Source organism: Bubalus bubalis, chromosome 18, assembly GCF_019923935.1.
Source record: "Bubalus bubalis isolate 160015118507 breed Murrah chromosome 18, NDDB_SH_1, whole genome shotgun sequence".
NCBI classification, from domain to species: domain Eukaryota; kingdom Metazoa; phylum Chordata; class Mammalia; order Artiodactyla; family Bovidae; genus Bubalus; species Bubalus bubalis.
In genome coordinates, this window is record NC_059174.1 from 63,817,207 (window position 1) to 63,839,330 (window position 22,124).

Genomic DNA, 22,124 nt, shown 5'->3' on the forward strand with positions numbered 1-22,124 from the left:
CATTTTAAAATAGTTCTTTTTATTCTCTGTCAAGGAAAACTTCAAACAATGATTTTTTTCTTTACAAGCTTTATATAATTGCTGTGTGAAACTATTTGGGGTTAATTGCTTCTTTTTTGGGAGGAAGTAGTTCTTAAATGACTTCCTACATATTTTCAGTGGTACCTGGTCTGTTCAAGTTTTCTATCTCTGGTGTCAGTTCTGGTAATTATAGTCTCATAAAGTATCAACCATTTCATTAAGATTTTCAAATTGTTTACAAATAGTTGAGTTTCAAAAATGGATTCGTATCATTCTTTTAAGTACTTAGGCATCATTGACCATTATTTCTTTCTTTGTGTCTTCTCTCATTTGTCCTGACAGTTTATATACTTTTATCTCTAGCAATATAAATCACTGTGCCTGATGAACTATGGAATGAGGTTCATGACATTATACAGGAGACAGGGATCAAGACCATCCCCATGAGAAAGAAATGCAAAAAAGCAAAATGGCTGTCTGGGGAGGCCTTACAAATAGCTGTGAAAAGAAGAGAAGCAAAAAGCAAAGGAGAAAGGAAAGATATAAACATCTGAATGCAGAGTTCCAAAGAACAGCAAGAAGAGATAAGAAAGCCTTCTTCTCTGATCAATGCAAAGAAATAGAGGAAAACAACAGAATGGGAAAGACTAGAGATCTCTTCAAGAAAATTAGAGATACCAAGGGAACATTTCATGCAAAGATGGGCTTGATAAAGGACAAAAATGGTATGGACCTAACAGAAGCAGAAGATATTAAGAAGAGATGGCAAGAATACACAGAAGAACTGTACAAAAAAGATCTTCACGACCCAGATAATCACGATGGTGTGATCACTGACCTAGAGCCAGACATCCTGGAATGTGAAGTCAAGTGGGCTTTAGAAAGCATCACTATGAACAAAGCTATTGGAGGTGATCGAATTCCAGTTGAGCTATTCCAAATCCTGAAAGATGCTGCTGTGAAGGTGCTGCACTCAATATGCCAGCAAATTTGGAAAACTCGGCAGTGGCCACAGGACTGGAAAAGGTGAGTTTTCATTCCAATCCCAAAGAAAGGCAATGCAAAGAATGCTCAAACTACCGCACAATTGCATTCATCTCACACACTATTAAAGTAATGCTCAAAATTCTCCAAGCCAGGCTTCAGCAATATGTGAACCGTGAACTTCCAGATGTTCAAGCTGGTTTTAGAAAAGGCAGAGGAACCGGAGATCAAATTGCCAACATCCGCTGGATCACGGAAAAAGCAAGAGAGTTCCAGAAAAACATCTATTTCTGCTTTATTGACTATGCCAAAGCCTTTGACTGTGTGGATCACAATAAACTGTGGGAAATTCTGAAAGAAATGGGAATATCAGACCACCTGATCTGCCTCTTGAGAAATCTGTATGCAGGTCAGGAAGCAACAGTTAGAACTGGACATGGAACAACAGACTGATTCCAAATAGGAAAAGGAGTATGTCAAGGCTGGATATTGTCACCCTGCTTATTTAACTTCTATGCAGAGTACATCATGAGAAACACTGGGCTGGAAGAAACACAAGCTGGAATCAAGATTGCCGGGAGAAACATCAATAACCTCAGATATGCAGATGACACCACCCTTATGGCAGAAAGTGAAGAGGAACTAAAAAGCCTCTTATGAAAGTGAAAGTGGAGAGTGAAAAAGTTGGCTTAAAGCTCAACATTCAGAACACGAAGATCATGGCATCCGGTCCCATCACTTCATGGGAAATAGATGGGGAAACAGTGGAAACAGTGTCAGACTTTATTTTTCTGGGCTCCAAAATCACTGCAGATGGTGACTGCAGCCATGAAATTAAAAGACGCTTACTCCTTGGAAGGAAAGTTGTGACCAACCTAGATAGCATATTCAAAAGCAGAGACATTACTTTGCCAACAAAGGTTCGTCTAGTCAAGGCTATGGTTTTTCCTGTGGTCATGTATGGATGTGAGAGTTGGACTGTGAAGAAGGCTGAGCGCCGAAGAATTGATGCTTTTGAACTGTGGTGTTGGAGAAGACTCTTGAGCGTCCCTTGGACTGCAAGGAGATCCAACCAGTCCATTCTGAAGAAGATCAGCCCTGGGATTTCTTTGGAAGGAATGATGCTAAAGCTGAAACTCCAGTACTTTGGCCACCTCATGCGAAGAGTTGACTCATTGGAAAAGACTCTGATGCTGGGAGGGATTGGGGGCAGGAGGAGAAGGGGACAACAGAGGATGAGATGGCTGGATGGCATCACTGACTCGATGGATGTGAGTCTCAGTGAACTCCGGGAGTTGGTGATGGACAGGGAGGCCTGGCGTGCTGCGATTCATGGGGTCGCAAAGAGTCGGACATGACTGAGCAACTGATCTGATCTGATCTGATGTGTAACTTATTTCAGTTTTCCTGATATTCATTGTTTTTTCTAATATCTTGAATTGAATGGTTAATTCATTTAAAAATTATTTATTGTTTATTAACATACAGTTTTAGTGACCTACCAACATCCACTTCTTGAAACTTTGAGAACGGAAAGCAAGAAAAGGCCACACAGCAAGCCTCAGAATAAACTAACCTCCTCACTTGAAACTCATTTCCCTGCAGTATATGTCCACAGGCTCTCATCTATTGCTCTAAACCAGAAGAAAAGCTTTTAAGCAGGACAGGGTAAAAAAACTAATAAACTGAAGAAAGTAACCTAAGCCAAAAAATCCTAGTAAGTACAATAAAAGGGAGAAGACAGACAAGAAGGAAATAGGTAACATTAGTGAGTTAATTTCTTCATCTTTCATATGGGTATCAAAAGATGTTATTTTGAATCTCAAGTGGATGAGTTTTAAAATGCAAATTAAAAAATACATGAAGTCATAAAGTTAACAACTTTTAGAACTAAACTTTTTCAATTCAAGGGGTGGGATGGTGTGAAGGGGGATTAAATAAAAAGCATAGACAACAAAACAAAAAGAAATAACAACAATAAAAAAGAAACAACAAAGAGAAAAATGATTAAAATCAGAGAGAAAAACATAGCTATATACTGGTTAACTTGATAAGTCAGATTTTAAAGAAAGGAAACATTTAAACACGTTTGAAAAATTAGACACAAACCTACCTAAATAATTAAAAAATGGCTCAAAATCAGGAATAATTATAACAATATAGTACTTGAGCAGAACTAGGTAAACATCAATGGAACACAACAGAGTTCAGAAATAGAGTGGTATTGGTAAAAGTCAGCAAAGGTGGTATGTTGTACCAGTGAGGAAGAGAAGAAAAGACCCACTTGAAAAATACTGGTAGAGGATTCCCCTGGTAGTCCAGTGGTTTACAATTGGCCTGCCAATGCAGGGGACATGGGTTTGACCCCTGGTCTGGGAAAATCCCACATGCTGCAGGGCAACTAAGCCCGTACACAACTACTGTGCCCATGTCCCGTGACGACTAAAGCCTGCTCACCCAGAGCCCGTGCTCTGCAACAAGAGAAGCCCCCCCAGTGAGACGCCCGTGCACTGCGATGAAGGGTGCCCTGCTCACCGCAACTAGAGAAAGTCTGTGGCGCAGCAACGAAGAACCAGGACAGCCAGAAATAAACAAAGAAAAGATTGTGTATATGTGTGTGCTTAGTTGCTCAGTTGTAGCCCAACAGGCTCCTCTGTCCATAAAATTTAAAATGGTACAAAAAAAAATAGTTGTAGAACAAAAGGTTTCAATTTGGGAAGGACTTTGAGAGGTATTTTCCAACAAGTATCAGAGGGAAGAAACACCTTTAGAATTGTTTTCCTAGCTGAGTCATCCTGCATTTACCTGGGCACAGGCCTCTTGTCAACTCTCCTTTCATCATCCAGGGCTCTTTATCTTGCTCCAGTAAAGAGATCACATCTGGTTTAGAAATGCAAAGACCTGTATGTAAAAGAAAACAAGAAAATTACCTATGCTGTGGATATTCCAGAGCTAAATGGTACTGAGAAAGAGAAACACTGTAGGAAAATGTTGATAAAGACATGACAGAGTACTGAGGGGAAAGACTCCTAAGGGGAGAGAGAAGGCGGCATATGCTCTCACCCAGTGAAGCCAGGTTGCTGTAGTTCTCTAACATCACTTTCTTGTACAAAGTCCTCTGAGCAAGAGTCAGCCATTCCCACTCATCTTGGGAGAAGTCGACGGCTACATCCGTGAAAGTCACTGCATCCTGAAATGACACAAATGTCCTCTTGCACAATTAGTGTTCATCCCCTGACTTAGCTGGCTCTAGGGTTATAAGTTAGGAAAAAAAAAACTGGGTGAGTAGTTGCAGTGGGGTGTCTAAATGATAGAGATCAAGTAGTTAGTTGAACTGAACAACTTTTCTGTCTAGTTACACTTTACATATTAGGAAAAAGAAAAATACAGAGATGCTCTCTGCTCTTAAAGCATTTTATGGTGTGAGGAGATATTCTCACATGAAAAAATGTTGACTGCATTCAAAACAGAGTCATCAGAATTTTGGTTACCTGATGCAAAAAGACAACTCATTGGAAAAGACTTTAATGCTCGGAAAGATAGAAGGAGAAGGGGGTGTCAGAGGATGAGATGGTTAGAAAGCATCACCAACTTAATTCACATGAATTTGAGCAAACTCCAGGAGATAGTGAAGGACAAGGAAGCCTGGTATGCTGCAGTCCATGGGGTCACAAAGAGCAGGGCACAACTTAGTGATGGAAAAACAACAACAATAATCATGGGAATTTCCCTGGCAGTCCAGTTGTTAAGACTCCATGCTCCCTCCCACTGCAGGGGACATGGGTTCAATCCCTAAGATCCTGCATGCCTTGCAGTGCAGCCGAAGCCACAACACAACAAAACAAACAAAACCCCTAGAATATTACGAAGCAGTAAATTATTTTTTATGTTAGGAGTTAGCTCACTTTTCTACATGGAGAAACTAAAGAGCTCTGGGACTGCAACAGAAAGTTTCAAAGAATGAGGCTGACCTGATGAGCATGACTTCAAGCTCCACAATATATTCTAAGAAATCTTAGTGTTCTTGAGATACTGAGGTATGCCTAAAAAATGAAAGAAAAACTGCCTAGCAGTACTATTCTCTTTCAAATACAAATATATTTGGATTAGGAGAGAACTCATTTGGCAAACTGTTTTTTGATAATCTGCTGAGACGTATCAGGAGAGATCATATGAAATAAGTACATGACAAGCAACCTGTGTCTTGTTACATGAACTGAATTTATAACCAACCACGAAGTGAGGCTGGTTCTAGAGTTGATGGGAGATTTTCCGTTCCTCTTTTTGTGATTTCATTATATTAATATCTAAGAATCATTTCCATAAATATCTAAGAATGAGTTTTGAATATACAGCAGTCTTGAGTAAGACCAGAGGAAAAGGTCAGATTATTCCAAAGAGTTCAGACTCTAGCTGGCTAGCTGGGTGATCTTTGCCAAGTCGGATAACTCCTTTGTGCTTCAAGATTTCCCTCCTAAAAAAAATGAGAATAATTTCAGTACCTACCTTAGAGCAGCACTGTGAGAATTAAATGAAGTAACAGGCACGGTACAGGCTAAGTACTCAAGAATTGTTATCTATGATAATGATGAAGGAAAGATGGGAATAAAGAAGAGGAGCCCAGAACGAGGTGAAACATTTGGTTTAGTATTTCAGTAAAAGCTTTACTTATGCTTTACTAACTTCAGTACGTTACGGTAGTTAAGAGCATGGCTGTCGTAGTGTCACACAGAAATAATTCTCATAAACACACAGGATTATGAGAGGCAGCGCAGGGACAGCTCGTGGAAGAGCAACTCCCTGAGGACACTGCTGAGAGCATATTTATTAGAAGCTTATCTGACAGAGCTCAGAGGAGTATGACAAAAACCAGAAATCAAGCACAAAGGCAAACATACGAGGGAAATGGAATGAGCGTGTACACTACTCCTTTGAGGTCAGCGAAGGATCACATGGGATTCCTAGGGAGTTGTTCTGTGTACAGAACAGTATCTGCTGTGGGCTGATATGTCAGCCAAAATATCTGTCTTATGGGCATGAGAAAGCTTGCACGAGAAAGAGCACAGCTGCAAGACAGCAGAGCTTATATGAAGACTAGAAAGTACATTCTCCCACACATGGTCTCTGAAGCCAGTACACCTATGTTCAAGTCCTGTTCTGCTCAGCAAACCTAAGCTATTAGTTTTGTTTTCAACCAGTTAAGATATTTTAAATTCAAAAGAATAGTCGATTGAATTACATAGAAATATCACTGACTAGATGGACGTTGAGTCTGAGCAAGCTCGGGGAGTTGGTGATGGACAAGGAAGCCTGGCGTGCTGCAGTCCATGGGGTCGCAAAGAGTCAGACATGACTGAGCAACTGAACTGAACTGATCTACCATTTCCGCTGCACTTCCTTAAATCCCAATGTTCCAATTTTCAGAAGGAAACAAACTTGCCAAAATCCTGGAAAGCAAGCTAGTACTTTAGGAGAAAAAAGGGAATACTAACCAGGGACATGGCTTTAAGAAGTTCAACTCCCATCACCTCTTCTTCCTGGCTCCTCATGTGGAGAAGGGCTTTACCCCAAGAGGGCAGAGCTGGGAGGAGGAGAAAGGAATGATGCGAAACTGAGTAGCTCTGATAGTCACAGCCCAGAAACACGTCCCTTCAGCTCTGTCTCTTCTCTACCCCATGCTCCTATTCCTATTGCACCCTCCTCTCACAATCCAGGAAGTTGCTGGGAAACCTTTAGTTTACAGTGGGGGTTCTGCTCTGCTCTGGATTTTCAGGCTGAGCACAATCTCTCTCGTGCCCAAATCCAGCCTTTCATTAACAATAGAGATGTATGAGGCATGCTGCATATGTTAAAACTCTGATTTGACCTTCAGAATCTTCAACAAAAATGGGGAATCTTGTCACAGTTTCACATATGAAAGCTCTGGGAAGTAGTCTTTTGCACAAGTCACAAGCTTGTAAACAGTGGAGCCTAGTCACCAACGTAGATTTGCCTGACTCTTCCACCCAAGTTATTTACTCAAGCAGACACCAGAAGGTAACAGAAAAAAATCCCCCATGTGCAACTAACTACTAAGGATTTGCAAAGAGTCTATGAGACTTGAAAAAAGCCATCTTCCCAAGAAAGAAGTATTATCACCTTGGTTACAACAGAGTCCACGTGGCTTGCAGATAGCTGGACCAAAAACCTGTCAGGAGACTCAGGTTCCCATTATGCTTTGTGACAAACTATTTAGTTCTGAAGAAGTCCCCTGGCCCCTGAGCCAAGTTTCTTCAATCAGGAAGAGGATGAACTGACTTGATTCTGGTTTCTTTCTTCTAAACTCCAGTGCTTTTTCAAACCATTATAATGATGATTAAAAGAACGAACACTTATTAAGCACTGGTTATTATGCAGTAGGGACTACACCATGTACTTCACAGGTATGAGCTCACTTAATCCTTATAACAGTCTTATGATGTATATAATATCATCCTCATTTTACATAACAAAAGCTGGGTCTGAAAGTTTAAAGAAAAAAACTCCTGCAGTGGGGGTCTTGGGATCTGAACTCTTGAAGTTATTTAACCCTCTCAGGGTCAGTTTCTCAACTGTCTAAGGTGGGTAAGAACGTCACCCCAAGTAGATGTTGAAGGGCTTACATGAGACCCAGTATGAGGGCACTCTAGACTCAGCCTGTCTTGGATGTGAATCCTGGCTCCTCTACTTACTAGTGGTTACTTGTCCTTTCTATGCCTCTGCTGCTGCTGCTGCTAAGTCGCTTCAGTCATGTCCGACTCTGTGCGACCCCATAGACGGCAGCCCACCAGGCTCCCCCACCCCTGGGATTCTCCAGGCAAGAACACTGGAGTGGGTTGCCATTTCCTTCTCCAATGCAGGAAAGTGAAAAGTGAAAGTGAAGTCGCTCAGTCATGTCCGACTCTTAGCGACCCCATGGACTACAGCCTACCAGGCTCCTCCATCCATGGATTTCCAGGCAAGAGTACTGGAGTGGGGTGCCATTGCCTTCTCCGTTCTATACCTCAGTATCCTCATCTGTAAAAAGGAGATAAGACAGCTTCCAGTTCATACTGTTTTGAGGTTCAGTGTTAATATCCCCCAAAGGTCTTAGGACCATGTCTGGCCTAGAGAAAGCACTCAGTAAATATTAGCTACCATTACTGCATGCAGAAAAACAAGTGAAGAACAATAAGGCTATGGGCAGTGTTTCTCCCCCCTCTCTTTACTCACTCTGGTTGTGGAGGGGTGTGGCTGGAGACATAGAAGTGTGAGGTAGGAATGGGGGAGTATTTCTGTTCACCTACTAAAGGGTGACTAAGCCATGGAAAGGCTGGGATCCCTCAGCACTTCCAAATGAAGCTGTGCATCTCACCTTCCTCCCACATCTCATTCCAGTGATAAATGGACAGGACTCTAACAGATTTTTTAATTCATTAATTTTTAATTGGAGGATTATTGCTTTACAATGTTGTATTGATTTCTAACATATCAACATGAATCGGCCATAGGTATACACATGTCCCCTCTATCTTGATTTCTAACATATCAACATGAATCAGCCATAGGTATACACATGTGCCCTCTATCTTGAACCTCCCTCCTACCCCTCTATAGGTCATTAGAGCGCCAGGTTTGAGCATCCTGCATCATACAGCAAATTCCCACTGGATATCTGTTTTACACATGGCAATATATGTGTTTCCATGGTACTCTCTCAATTCCCCAGCCTCTCCTTCCCCAGCTGTGTCCACAAATCTATCCTCTAGGTCTGCATCTCTAGTGCTACCAGGCAAACAGGATCATCAGTATCATTTTTCTAGATTCCATATGTATGTGTTAATATACGAGATTTGTTTTTCTTTCTGACTCACTTCACTCTGTATAACAGGGCCCAGGTTCATCCACCTCATTAGAACTGACTCAAATGAGTTCCTTTTTATGCTGCTGCTGCTAAGTCGCTTCAGTTGTGTCCGAATTTGTGTGACTCCATAGACGGCAGCCCACCAGGCTCCTCTGTCCCTGGGATTCTCTAGGTAAGAACATTGGAGTGGGTTGCCATTCCCTTCTCCGTTCTTTTTTATGGCTGAGTATCAAATCCCTTACGATTATGCAATGAAAGTGACAAATAGATTCAGGGGATTAGATCTGATAGACAGAGTGCCTGAAGAATTATGGATGGAGGTTTGTGACTTTGTACAGGAGGCAGTGATCAAGACCATCCCCAAGAAAAAGAAATGCAAAAAAGCAAAATGGCTGTCTGAGGAGGCCTTATAAATAGCTGTGAAAAGAAGAGAAGCGAAAAGCAAAGGAGAAATGGAAAGTTATACCCATTTGAATGCAGAGTTCCAAAGAATAGCAAGAAGAGACAAAAAAGCCTTCCTCAGCGATCAATGCAAAGAAATAGAGGAAAACAATAAAATGGGAAAGACTAGAGTTCTCTTCAAGAAAACTAGAGATACCAAGGAAATATTTCATGCAAAGATGAGCACAATAAAGGACAGAAATGGTGTGGACCTAACAGAAGCAGAAGATATTAAGAAGAGGTGGCAAGAATACACAGAACTATACAGAAAAGATCTTCATGACCCAGATAACCACAATGATGTGATCACCTGTCTAGAGCCAGACATCCTGGAACGCGAAGTCAAGTGGGCCATAGGAAGCATCACTATAAACAAAGCTAGTGGAGGTGACGGAATTCCAGTTGAGCTATTTCAAATCCTAAAAGATGATGCTGTGAAAGTGCTGCACTCAATATGCCAGCAAATCTGGAAAACTCAGCAGTGGCCACAGGACTGGAAAAGGTCAGTTTTCATTCCAATTTCAAAGAAAGGCAATGCCAAAGAATGCTCAAACTTCTGTACAACTGTGCTCATCTCACACTAGCAAAGTAATGCTCAAAATTCTCCAAGCCAAGCTTCAACAATATGTGAACCGTGAACTTTCAGATGTTCAAGCTGGATTTAGAAAAGGTAGAGGAATCAGAGAGCAAATTGCCAACATCTGTTGGATCATCAAAAAAGCAAGAGAGTTCCAGAAAAACATCTACTTTTGCTTTATTGACTATGCCAAAGTCTTTGACGTGTGGATCACAACAAACTGTGGATAATTCTTCAAGAGATGGGAATATCAGACCACCTGCCCTGCCTCCTGAGAAATCTGTATGCAGGTCAAGAAGCAACAGTTAGAACTGGACATGGAACAACAGACTGGTTTCAAATCAGGAAAGGAGTACGTCAAGGCTGCATATTGTCACCCTGCTTATTTAACTTATATGCAGAGTACATCATGAGAAATGCCGAGCTGGATGAAGCACAAGCTGGAATCAAGATTTCTGGGAGAAATATCAATAACCTCAGATATGCAGATGACACCACCCTTATGGCAGAAAGTGAAGAACTAATGAGCCTCTTGATGAAAGTGAAAGAGGAGAGTGAAAAAGCTGGCTTAAAACTCAACATTCAGAAAACGAAGATCATGGCATCCGGTCTCATCACTTCATGGCAAATAGATGGGAAAAAAATGGAAACAATGAAATTTTGGGGGCTCCAAAATCACTGCAGATGGTGATTGCAGCCATGAAATTAAAAGACGCTTACTCCTTGGAAGAAAACCTATGACCAACCTAGAGAGCATATTAAAAAGCAGAGACATTACTTTACCAACAAAGGTCCATCTAGTCAAAGCTATGGTTTTTCCAGTAGTCATGTATGGATGTGAGAGTTGGACTATTAAGAAAGCTGATTGTGAAAGAATTGATGCTTTTGAACTGTGGTGTTGGAGAAGACTCTTTAGAGTCCCTTGGACTGCAAGGAGATCCAACCAGTCCAGCCTAAAGGAAATCAGCCCTGAATATTCATTGGAAGGACTGATGCTGAAGCTGAAACTCTAATACTTTGGCCACCTGATGCAAAGAACTGACTCATTGGAAAAGACCCTGATGCTGGGAAAGATGGAAGGTGGGAGGAGAGGGGGACCACAGAGGATGAGATGGTTGGATGGCATCACTGATGCGATGGACATGAGTTTGGGTAAATTCTGGGAGTTGGACAGGGAAGCCTGGCATGCTGCAGTTCATGGGGTCGCAGAGAGTCTGACACGACTGAGCAACTGAACTGAATATTCTAACACTAACAGATTAAAAAAAAAATTAAATACTGAGGTCTTCCTTGAAGAGCAGCAGAGCAGTCAGAGGTAATGTTCTAATCCTGAATGCTCTCTCCCCTGGGTCCTTGGAGACACCCACACAGGCCTGTAAGGAGACGGCAAGTCAAGTCCCATCCCTGAATTCAGCTCCATACTCTGGTCCGAGGTGACCGTTTAAATCTTTGAACTTCTGTGTCCACCAGAGTCTGAGGCCAGGGCCATCATCCTCCAGTCCCTGGGCCCACAAGCAGTACCCTCAACCCCAATTTCCACTCTTACCTCCATACTCAGGCCCGTGGACATGTATGGTGTCCCGACTTCCACATCCTCCAGGCCGGCAGGCAAGAAAGGCTTTAGCCGCCGCACCCCGACCGGGCAACTTTCCAAGATTCCAAGGCCTTGGGCCACACCGAACTTTCGGTGGGAAGTCGGGGGTGCTGGAGTGGAGTGGGGTGGTCTCCTCCGGGGGCGTTTCCAGCTCTCAGCCACGTAAAATCCTTCATTCGTTCCAATACACGCTGCTGGGACGGGCAAAGTGCACGAGACACGCGCAGAAACACGAGCCCCAGTCACACACCAGCCTCCTCCGCGGCCCGCTAGTCACATGTCACACCTGCACATACACACCCTCCATTCACACACGTACCCGCCTCCTCTTCCCGGTCACACCCTCCACGCACTGTCGGTCACGGTCGCCAAGTCACGCGCGCACGATCACGACTCCCGCCCTCCCGCGCGCAGACCGAATCGCCGACCCTATGGCGCCTCCCTGGGCCCGGCTCAGCAGCGGTCGCCAGCCGGACCGGACTCTCTCCTCAGAACCGGCCAGACTCGGTCCGGGCTTCAGGTCCTTGTCAGAAGTGGGCGAGTCCTCACAGCGCAAGGGCCCCTGGGCAACTTAGTCCCAACAGGGACGCCGGCTTTTTGAAGTCGGGCGACTAGGCTGCTAAGGCAGGGGTCCCGTCCCCTGCCTGGTGACCGCTGCCCTCTGTAACCTCTCGGTGCCTCCTCTTCCGGGAATGGGGGGTCTAGAAGCCTTACAGCTCCGACGCCGGGTCCTAGAAGTACTGGCTCCCTCCCGGGGGCTTCTGGGAGCCGTCTCCGGGCTCGCAGTGCGCGGGCGCAGCTGTCAGGCGCAGCGAGCCGAGACTTGGGCAGCTGCGGGCGATAGTGGGCGGGGTCACAGGGTGCGTGGAGCGCGCAGGCGCATGGAGCCTGAGGACGGCCTAGGAAGTGGGCGGAGCCTCCAGGATAGACGGAGGTTGGAGATTTCAGATTTCTCCTGATACTTTATGACTGTGTGTACGTATGTGGTGGCTGGGATCGGGGGCAAGGGGAGGCAGGTAATTTCCAAAAGTCTGCAGGTTGAAGAGGGCTTCCCAAGGGGCGCTAGTGGTAAAGAACCCGCCTACCAATGCAGGAGACTTAAGAGACACCGGTTGGATCCTTGGAATGGGAAGACACCTTGGGGCAACCCACTCCAGTATTCTTGCCTGGAGAATTCCATGGACGGAGGAGCCTGGCAGGCCACAGTCCATAGGGTCGCAAAGATTCGGACACGACGGAAGCGACTTAGCCCGCACAGGTCGAAGAACTGACGTTTCACTTTAATTATCTAATTCACTTGTAAAAGAGCATCACATTTACCCTTGAAGCCAGCATTTCTCATCGCCGTTAGTTTTTGCGGTCGCAGAGTCGGACACGACTGAGCGACTGAAATGAACTGAACTCCAGCCCCTGTGCGCAGTGGGCTTGTGATCCTGCTGTATCATGAGAATTCCTTACTAATAAAACATGGGATTTCGTTTCTCTTTTGACCTCTTTCAATGAGTCCTTAATACACAGCTTCTCTGTAGTTCTGAGAATCACCCTGTAGAATCACCAATTTCTACATGAGAACAAAAGATGACTTCAACTTCGAAGTTACAGTACTGGAAGGATACCAGGGGCCTTGAAGATTTAAAGAACTTAACAAAACTAGGATGTGGGGAAGCAGGAATCATTTTAATGCATCAGATGGGTAGAGATGCAGAAGTATTTAGGTTGCTTCCAAAGGCTGACTCAGTACCACCTGTTTGCAGTCCAGGAGTGATATTCCACATCCTTAACAGCTAGTACAAGGAGGGGCAGAGCCAACCAAAATGAAGAGTGAACTAAAAGCAAACATCCCTTATGGCCTGTGAAAGAGAAAGTCGCTCAGTCATGTCCCGACTCTTTGCGACCCCATGGACTATACAGGCCGTGGAATTCTCCAGGCCAGAATACTGGAGTGGGCGGCTGTTCCCTTCTCCAGGGGATCTTCCCAACCCAGGGATTGAACCCAAGTCTCCTGCATTGCAGGCGGATTCTTTACCAGTTGAGCCATAAGGGAAACCCATATATGAAGCCTAATATTGGTCCTGAGTTTCCAATCAAAATACAAAGAATGAAAAATCTTACTGGCTTGTTGTACTGTCCAACAGAACAATAAAAAATGAAGAAAGACAAAGTGCCAACAAAGAGCTAACGTGTGCTAAAGACAAAAACAGATTTCAATATATATATATTGAAAAAATACACATATTGGGTTGGTCAAAAACTTAATTTGGGTTTTAACACAGAAAACCTGAATCAACTTTTTAGCCAACTCATATATAGACACACATGCACACACACACATATATTAAATATTTTGACTCTATATGACCACAAGATCATTTTACACATAAGGTTCTGCAAATCACATATTTAATATATTGTGTACAACAATACTCCATAGGAGCAAACATAGAATTTCATCTTTATACTAACTGGACAATACTGTATTGAATAATCACAATGTCATCGATCTGTGTTGTAATTAAAACTTTGCAATCAACATTATTTACACTTATATATTTATTCCAGTGGGATGAAACTCCTAGATCTAGAGTTACTGTTTCAAAAGGAATGCATGTTTATAAAGCGGACAGGTCATGCCACGTTGCCACCCCAAACCAGAGCAGGCACATTGACAAGGGTAATGACGACCAGCCTCCTGTTTTCCACACTGATACAGGTACAGCATATTAACCAGGTTAGATTTTAACCCATCTGAGAGTCAAGATTTGTACCAAGTTTGTAACTTTCTGACCAATGGGCTTAAGAGCCTAACACGTGTTCCTTGTTGGAGCTCTTCGAGCGTGACGCGTCTGTTGCGTGCACCGCCTGTTTCCCTGCTTTGTATGTGCCGCAGCACTCTGTTCTTACATGACACATTTATTCATATGGATTGTTATTTTCTACTAGTTTTCTATTACATCTTTTTGGCACCTTCTGCCATGCCAAAGTTGATTTACATCTTTGTATGGGCTGGCTTACTGTCTTCATGTCTTCCAGGGCTCAATGCCCCCTACTCAGTAAAGCCTTTCTCCTTTCTGTGTTTGGTGGTGGTGGTTTAGTCGCTAAGTTGTGTCCGACTCTTTGTGACCCCATGGACTGTAGCAGCCAGGCTCCTCTGTCAGTGGGATTCTCCAGGCAAGGATACTGGAGTGGGTTGCCATTTCCTTCTCCTGGGGATCTTTCCCACTCAGGGTTTGAACCTGCATCTCCTGCACTGACAGGTGGATTCTTTACACCCAGGGAAGCCAATCTGATTATAAACCAAAACATTTTTTAAATGTCCTCCTATGTTTGACAAATCATCCTTCCGTGTTTTCCACTAAAACTGTCAGAACAAACATATCCTACTGGGACCCTGTTGTGAACGGCAATTTATAAATATTTTAATGGTAGTACTTCATCTAGAAAAATATCATTATTTCTCCTTTTGTGGACATTATTTCCTCGTATTTCCTATTGTTTGATGCTTTAGTAATATCCTTTCACCTCTATTCAAAACTTGCTTTAGAGTTTTTCTTATTTTTGATGGGAGAGTTGTATTATTCTCATATAATTAGAACCTTTTGTATATTTTTTTTCTCTCTGCAGGGGACTGCGAGTTGGCAAGCTAGTAAGTAAATGCTTGAGGTTTTGCGGATGACAGTGTCTCTGCTGCAGCTTCTCAGCTCTGCTGTTGTGGCCTGACAGCTGCCCCAGGCAGCATGTAACCATACTGTGAGCCGTGTCTGTGAGCCAATCAGGCTTTACCTATGGACACTGAAATTTAAATTTCATGTAATTTTCATGTTGTCATAAACTATTATTCTTTTCACTTGTTTCTCCATTAAAATGATTTTTAAAAATTAGGCCATGGGCTGTTTGAACAGTCAGTGAAACTTGGGCTGTGAGTCTCACAGTCCAGATCAATTTGCCTGAAGGTTAGTGGTTCCTTAAGTTTAATGGAATTTACTCCTAAGCCCTGGTGACTTTAAATGATCAAGTCTTGCTGAACGTTAAGTAATTCTCTTACCAACAAGGTCACAGCATCTCACATAGGCAGATAAATGAAAAGCCCCAATACTAACTCAGTATTATGGAATTGAGTTTTAAACCAAAACCGGAAAAGCCTCACTGACTATCTTGAATCACCCTTTCCTGATCTAAAATCCTTAGCTTCTTTCTGTGCATCGTTTTTCGTCAGTTGCCAATGGTAACTTTTCCGTGTCCAAAACTAATGTTCTATAAAGAGCCAACATCACTCATCCCTTAGTATGGACCACTGGTCCTGCTACATACATCTTACACATTCACCGATCTGAAGGATCGCATCACCGATTTTTACGTGAGGAGTAAAAGAAATTCAGCGTTCAGTTTAACTGGCAATCTGAAGAGGAAACAGGACAAGAACGGGACAGTCCTCAAGGAAGAGGGAGACGGGGTTTGAAGTGCGGCCATTGGCGGCCTGCAGAGCGGCGCCTCAGGACGGCAGGGATGGCAGCGAGGGCGGGCTCCAGAGGAACGCAGGTAAGAGGTCCGCGGGGCGCGCCGCGGGAGTGGGGTGCGCGGGCGCGTCTCCCGGGTGCGTCCGCGTGTGTGCGAAGTGCGAGCCCTGCCGGAAGGCTCTGCGGCTCCTCCTGGGGCCGTGCGGCCTCTCCCCCGAGTGCACCCTCTTGTGCTGGTTGAGGTGGCCGATCTGGATGAAGGTCTTCCGGCACTCCTTGCACTCGTAGGGCTTCTTCCCGGAGTGGATCCTCTGGTGGACGCTCAGGGACTGCCGGTGGCTGAAGGCCTTGCCGCAGGCGCTGCACTCGTAGGGCTTCTCGCCGGTGTGGCTCCTGCGGTGGCAGATGAGGGACGACTTGGTCTTGAAGGCCTTCCCGCACTCTGTGCAGCCGTAGGGCCGCTGGCCCGTGTGAAGCCTCTGGTGCTGGGTACAGGACGAGTTGTCGCCGAAGGCCTTCCCACACTGCAGGCACTTGTAGGGCTTCTCCCCTGTGTGGACGCGCTGGTGCTGGACCAGGTGCGTGGTCTGGCTGAAGGCCTTCCCGCACTCCTTGCACTCGTACGGCTTCTCCCCAGTGTGCGTCTTCTGATGCTGGGCCAGGTGGGCCTTCTGGGTGAAGGCCTTGCTGCACACCTTGCAGGCGTAGGGCTTCTCCCCGGTGTGGATCCGCTGGTGGGTGGCCAGCTGCGAGCTGATGCTGAAGGCCTTGCCGCAGTCCGCGCACTCGAAGGGCTTCTCCCCGGTATGGATCCGCAGGTGGCTGGCCAGGTGGATGTTCTGCCGGAAGGCCTTCCCGCACTCCTTGCACTGGAAGGGCTTCTCCCCCGAGTGCACGCGCTGGTGCTGGGTGAGGGAGGCATGGTGGCTGAAGGCCTTGCGACACACCTCGCACGCGTAGGGCTTCTCCCCGGTGTGGATGCGCTGGTGCACGGTCAGCGAGGAGCCGTAGCGGAAGGACTTGCCGCACGCCTCGCACTTGTAGGGCTTCTCCCCGGTGTGGATGCGCCGGTGCTGGTTCAGCCCGATGTGGTCGCTGAAGGCTTTCCCGCAGTCCAGGCAGTCGAAGGGCTTCTCCCCGGTGTGGTAGTACCTCCAGTGGCGGACGAGCGACGTGTTCTGGATGAAGGCCTTCCCGCAGTCCAGGCACGCGTAGGGCTTCTTGCCCGTGTGGCACCGCTGGTGGCGGGCGAAGGAAGAGCCGTCGCTGAAGGCCTTGCCGCACTCCTTACACGCGTAGGGCTTCTCGCCCGTGTGGATCCTCTGGTGCACGGTGAGGGACGAGCTCTGGGTGAAGGTTTTCTTGCATTCCTGACATCTGAAGAGCTTTTTCCCTGTGTAGATTCCCGCATGTTTTATCAGCACTGAGTTTGGGGGCAAGGCTTTCTTAACCGAGTCAGGGCGGTGGACTCCCTCTTCTGAGACGTCCAGGTGGAACCACCTACCTGGTCTGTTATATGGACACACTCTCTCTTCAGAGAGGGTGTTGTGGTGAGCGACTGCCTCCTGCCCGAGTCGTGTCTCCTGACTTGCCAGCTTCCTTTCAAACACACGTTCAGCGTCCCAGCTTTCTCTGAGTGAGGAACGATCTACGTTAGTGTCTGAAGTTCTGTCTGTCACCACTTCAGCAAAGGAACTCTGCTTTGAAAAGAACTCCTGGGTTTCCTCTATACACTGCTGGCCTGAAAGATAAAAGGGAGATAAACAAGAAACAAACACTCCCTTTATCCTACACTGGAGAAAAGAGGAATCTGCCAAAACGGAAACTGTGGAGAAACTCACTGGTGAATGAAACCTGAATGAAATTTACTAAACACCGCACCTCAGACAAAGGGAAAAGTGAACTCACTGGTGAATGAAATCCTGATGAAACCAGCAAACTGCAACTTTAAAACACGGGAAAAGTGAACTCACTGGTGATTGAAACCCTAAAGAAACCACTAAACAGTGCACCTCTGACAGATGGAAAGTGAACTCACTGGTGAGTGAAACCCTGATGAAACCCACTAAACCATGCACCTCTGAAACATGGGAATGTGAATTCAATGGTGAATGAAACTCTGATGAAACCAGAAAACCATGAACCTCTGAAATACAGGAAAGTGAACTCTCTGGTGTATGAAACCCTAAAGAAAGCTGTAAACCATGCACCTCTGAAAGACGGGAAAGGACACACACTGGTGAATGAAACCACAATGAGGCCGCAAAACCACGCACCTCTGACACGGGGAAAAGTGAATTCCCTGGTGAATGAAACCCTAAAGAAACCAGCAAACCATGCACCTCTAAAATACAGTAAAGTGAACTCACTGCTAAATGAACCCTAAAGAAATTACTAAATCGTGTACCTCTGACACATGGGAAAGTGCACTCACTGGAGATGAAACCCTGAAGGAAAGTAGTAAATAGTGCACCTCTGACACGGGTAAAAGTGACCTCAGTGGTGAATGAAACCCTAAAGAAACCAGTAAACCATCCACCTCTGACAGATAGGAAAGTGAACTCACCGGTGAAGGAAACCCTAAAGAAACCAGTAAACCATGCACCTCTGAAACACGGGAAAGTGAACTCACAGGTGAATGAAACCCTGATGAAACCACTAAAATGTGCACCTCTAAAACAGGTGAACATGAACTCTCTGGTGAAAGAAACTATAAAGAGACCATTAAGCCATGCACATCTGACACACGGGAAAGTGAACTCACTGCTGAATAAAACCCTCATGAAACCACTAAAATGTGCACCTCTCACACATGGGAAAGTGTACTTACTGGAGATGAAACCCTGAGGAAAGCAGTAAATGGTGCACCTCTGAAGACAGGAAAGCACATTCACTGGTGAATGAAACCACTAAATTGTGTACGTCTGGAACACGGGAAAGTGAACTCACGAGTGAAGGAAAACCTAAAGAAACCAGTAAACCATGCACCTCTGACAGACGGGAAAGTGAACTCATTAGTGAATGAAACCCTAAAGAAATTACCAATATGTGTACTTCCGACACATGGGAAAGTGTATTGACTGGAGATGAAACCCTGAGGAAACCACTAAATCGTGCACCTCTGACACAGGAAAAAGTGATCTCAGTGGTGATGAAACCCTAAAGAAACCTGAAAACCATCCACCTCTGACAGATAGGAAAGTGAACTCATCGGTGAAGGAAACCCTAAAGAAACCAGTAAACCATGCACCTCTGAAACGTGGGAAAGTGAACTCACAGGTGAATGAAACCCTGATGAAACCAGTAAACGGTGCACCTCTGACACACGGGAAAGTGAACTCACTGCTGAATGAAACCCTAAAGAAATCAGTGATCCATGAACCTGTGAAACATGGGAAAGTACACTCACTGGTGAATGACCCTGATGAAACCACTAACCTGATTAAATCAGTGAACCACTCACGTCTGACACACGGAAGAGTGAATTCCTGGTGAATCAAACCCTGATGAAACCAAAGCCATGTACCTCTGACACATGGGACACTGAACTCACTGGTGAATGAAACCCTGATGAAACCACTAAAATGTGCATCTCTGAAACACGGAAAAGTGAATTCCCTGGTGAATGAAACCCTAAAGAAAGCAGTAAACCATGCACCTCTGACAGAAGGCAAAGTACAATCACTGGTGAATGAAACCCTGATGAAACTACTAAACCACGCAGCTCTGACACACGGGAAAGTGAACTCACTGGTGAAGGAAACCTGATGAAAAGTATAAACCATGCACCTCTTAAACATGAAAGTGAACTCACTGCTGAATGAAACCCTGAAGAAAGTACTCAAACGTGTACCTCTGACACATGGGAAAGTGTACTCAATGGAGATGAAACCCTGAGGAAACAAGTAAACCATGCACCTCTGAAAGACGGGAAAGTACACTCACAGGTGAATGAAACCATGATGAAGCCGCAAAGCACGCACCTCTGACACACAGAATAGCGAATTCCCTGGTGAATGAGACCCTAAAGAAACCAGTAAACCATGCACCTGTGAAACATGTGAACGTACACTCACTGCTGAATGAAACCCTGAGGAAACCACTAACCTGATTAAATCAGTGAAACACACACATCTGACACACGGAAAAGTGAATTCCCTGGTGAATGAAACCCTGATGAAACAGTCAACTGTGCACCTCTGAAACATGTGAAAGTGCACTCACAGTTGAAAAAAACTGTAAAGTAAACATTAAGCCATGCACCTCGGACACACCAAAGTGAACTCACTGCTGAATGAAACCCTAAAGAAATTACTAAAACGTGTACCTGTGACACATGGGCAAGTGTACTCACTGGAGAGGAAACCAGTAAACGGTGCACCTCTGAAAGACGGGAAAGGACACTCACAGGAGAATGAAACCACGATGAAGCCGCAAAACCACGCACCTCTGACACACGGAAAAGTGAACTCACAGGTGAATGAAACCCTAAAGAAATCACTAAAATGTGTACCTCAGACACATGGGAAAGTGTACTCACTAGAGATGAAACCCTGAGTAAACCAGTACGGTGCACCTCAGAAACACACGAAAACTGAACTCACTGGTGAATGAAACCCTAAAGAAACCACTAAACCATGCACCTCTGACACAGGGGAAACTGAATTCACTGGTGAATGAAACCCTGAGGAAAGCACAAAACCATGCACCTCTGACAGATGGAAAGTGAACTCACTGCTGAATGAAACCCTAAAGAAATTACTAAAACGTGTACCTCTGACACATGGGAAAGTGTACTCACTGGACATGAAACCCTGAGGAAACCAGTAAACCATGCACCTCTGAAAGACAGGAAAGTACACTCACAGGTGAATGAATCCATGATGAAGCCGCAAAACCACGAACCTCTGACACACGGAAAAGCGAATTCCCTGGTGAATGAAACCCTAAAGAAACCAGTAAACCATGCACCTGTGAAACACGGGAAAGTACAGTCACTGCTGAATGAAACCCTAAAAAGCACTAAACAGTGCACCTCTGAAACACGGCAAGGACACTCATTGGTGAATAAAACCATGATGAAACCAGTAAACTGTGCACCACTGAAACACGTGAAAGTGAACTCACTGGTGAAAAAATCTATAAAGTAACCATTAAGCCGTGCACCTCTGACACACGGGAAAGTGAACTCACTGCTGAATGAAACCCTATGAAAACAATAAACTGTGCACCTCTGAAACATGAGAAAGTGAACTCAGTGGTGAATGAAATCCTGATGAAACCACTAAACCAAGAACCTCTGACACACGCCAAAGTGAATTCACTGGTGAATGATACCCTAAAGAAATTACTAAAATGTGTACCTCTGACACATGGGAAAGTGTACTCACTAGAGATGAAACCCTGAGGAAACCAGTAAATGGTGCACCTCAGACACACAAAAGTGAACTCACTGGTGAATGAAACGCTAAAGAAACCACTAAACCGTGCACCTCTGACACAGGGGAAACTGAACTCACTGGTGAATGAAACCCTGATGAAACCACTAAACCACGCACCTCTGACAGATGGAAAGTGAACTCACAGGTGAATGAAACCCTAAAGAAATTAGTAAAACGTGTACCTCCAGCACATGGGAAAGTGTACCCACTGGAGATGAAACCCTGAGGAAACCAGTAAACGGTGCACCTCTGAAAGACAGGAAAGGACACTCACAGGAGAATGAAACCACGATGAAGCCGCAAAACCACATACCTGTGACACACGGGAAAGCAAATTCCTGGTAAATGAAACCCTACAGAAACCAGTAAACGATGCACTTCTGAAACATGGGAAAGTACACTCACTGGTGAATAAAACCCTGATGAAACCACTAAACCGTGCACCTCTGACACGGGAAAGTGCCCTCACTGCTGAAGGAAACCCTGATGAAAAGTATAAACCGTGCCTCTCTGAAACATGAGACTGAACTCACTGGAGAATTAAACCCTAAAGAAGTTACTTAAACATATACCTCTGACACATGGGAAAGTGTACTCACTGGAGATGAAACCCTGAGGAAACCAGTAAACAGTGCACCGCTGAAAGACAGGAAAGCGCACTCACTGGTGAATGAAACCCTGATGAAACCACTAAATTGTGTACGTCTGGAACACTGGAAAAGAACTCATGGGTGAAGGAAACTCTACAGAA

The 22,124-nt window shown here is 44.9% G+C and overlaps 1 protein-coding gene across 4 annotated transcripts in view; it reads right to left on the reverse strand.

Moving 5' to 3' along the window:
- Nucleotides 1–22,124, reverse strand: part of LOC102408184 (zinc finger protein 470) — a 51,998-nt gene that overhangs the window by 3,989 nt on the left and 25,885 nt on the right. For 2 of the 4 annotated variants that reach the window (XM_044931697.2, XM_044931695.2), the window contains one exon: nucleotides 13,857–17,673. In XM_044931697.2, coding sequence (XP_044787632.2) covers nucleotides 15,968–17,673 — 1,706 coding nt within the window. In that variant the 3' untranslated portion in view covers nucleotides 13,857–15,967. Of the gene's footprint in view, nucleotides 1–3,810; nucleotides 3,907–4,068; nucleotides 4,196–6,497; nucleotides 6,587–7,954; nucleotides 8,041–11,430; nucleotides 17,674–22,124 lie in introns of those variants that run through there. The other 2 variants (XM_045163366.1, XM_045163365.1) reach the window with 2 other exon arrangements.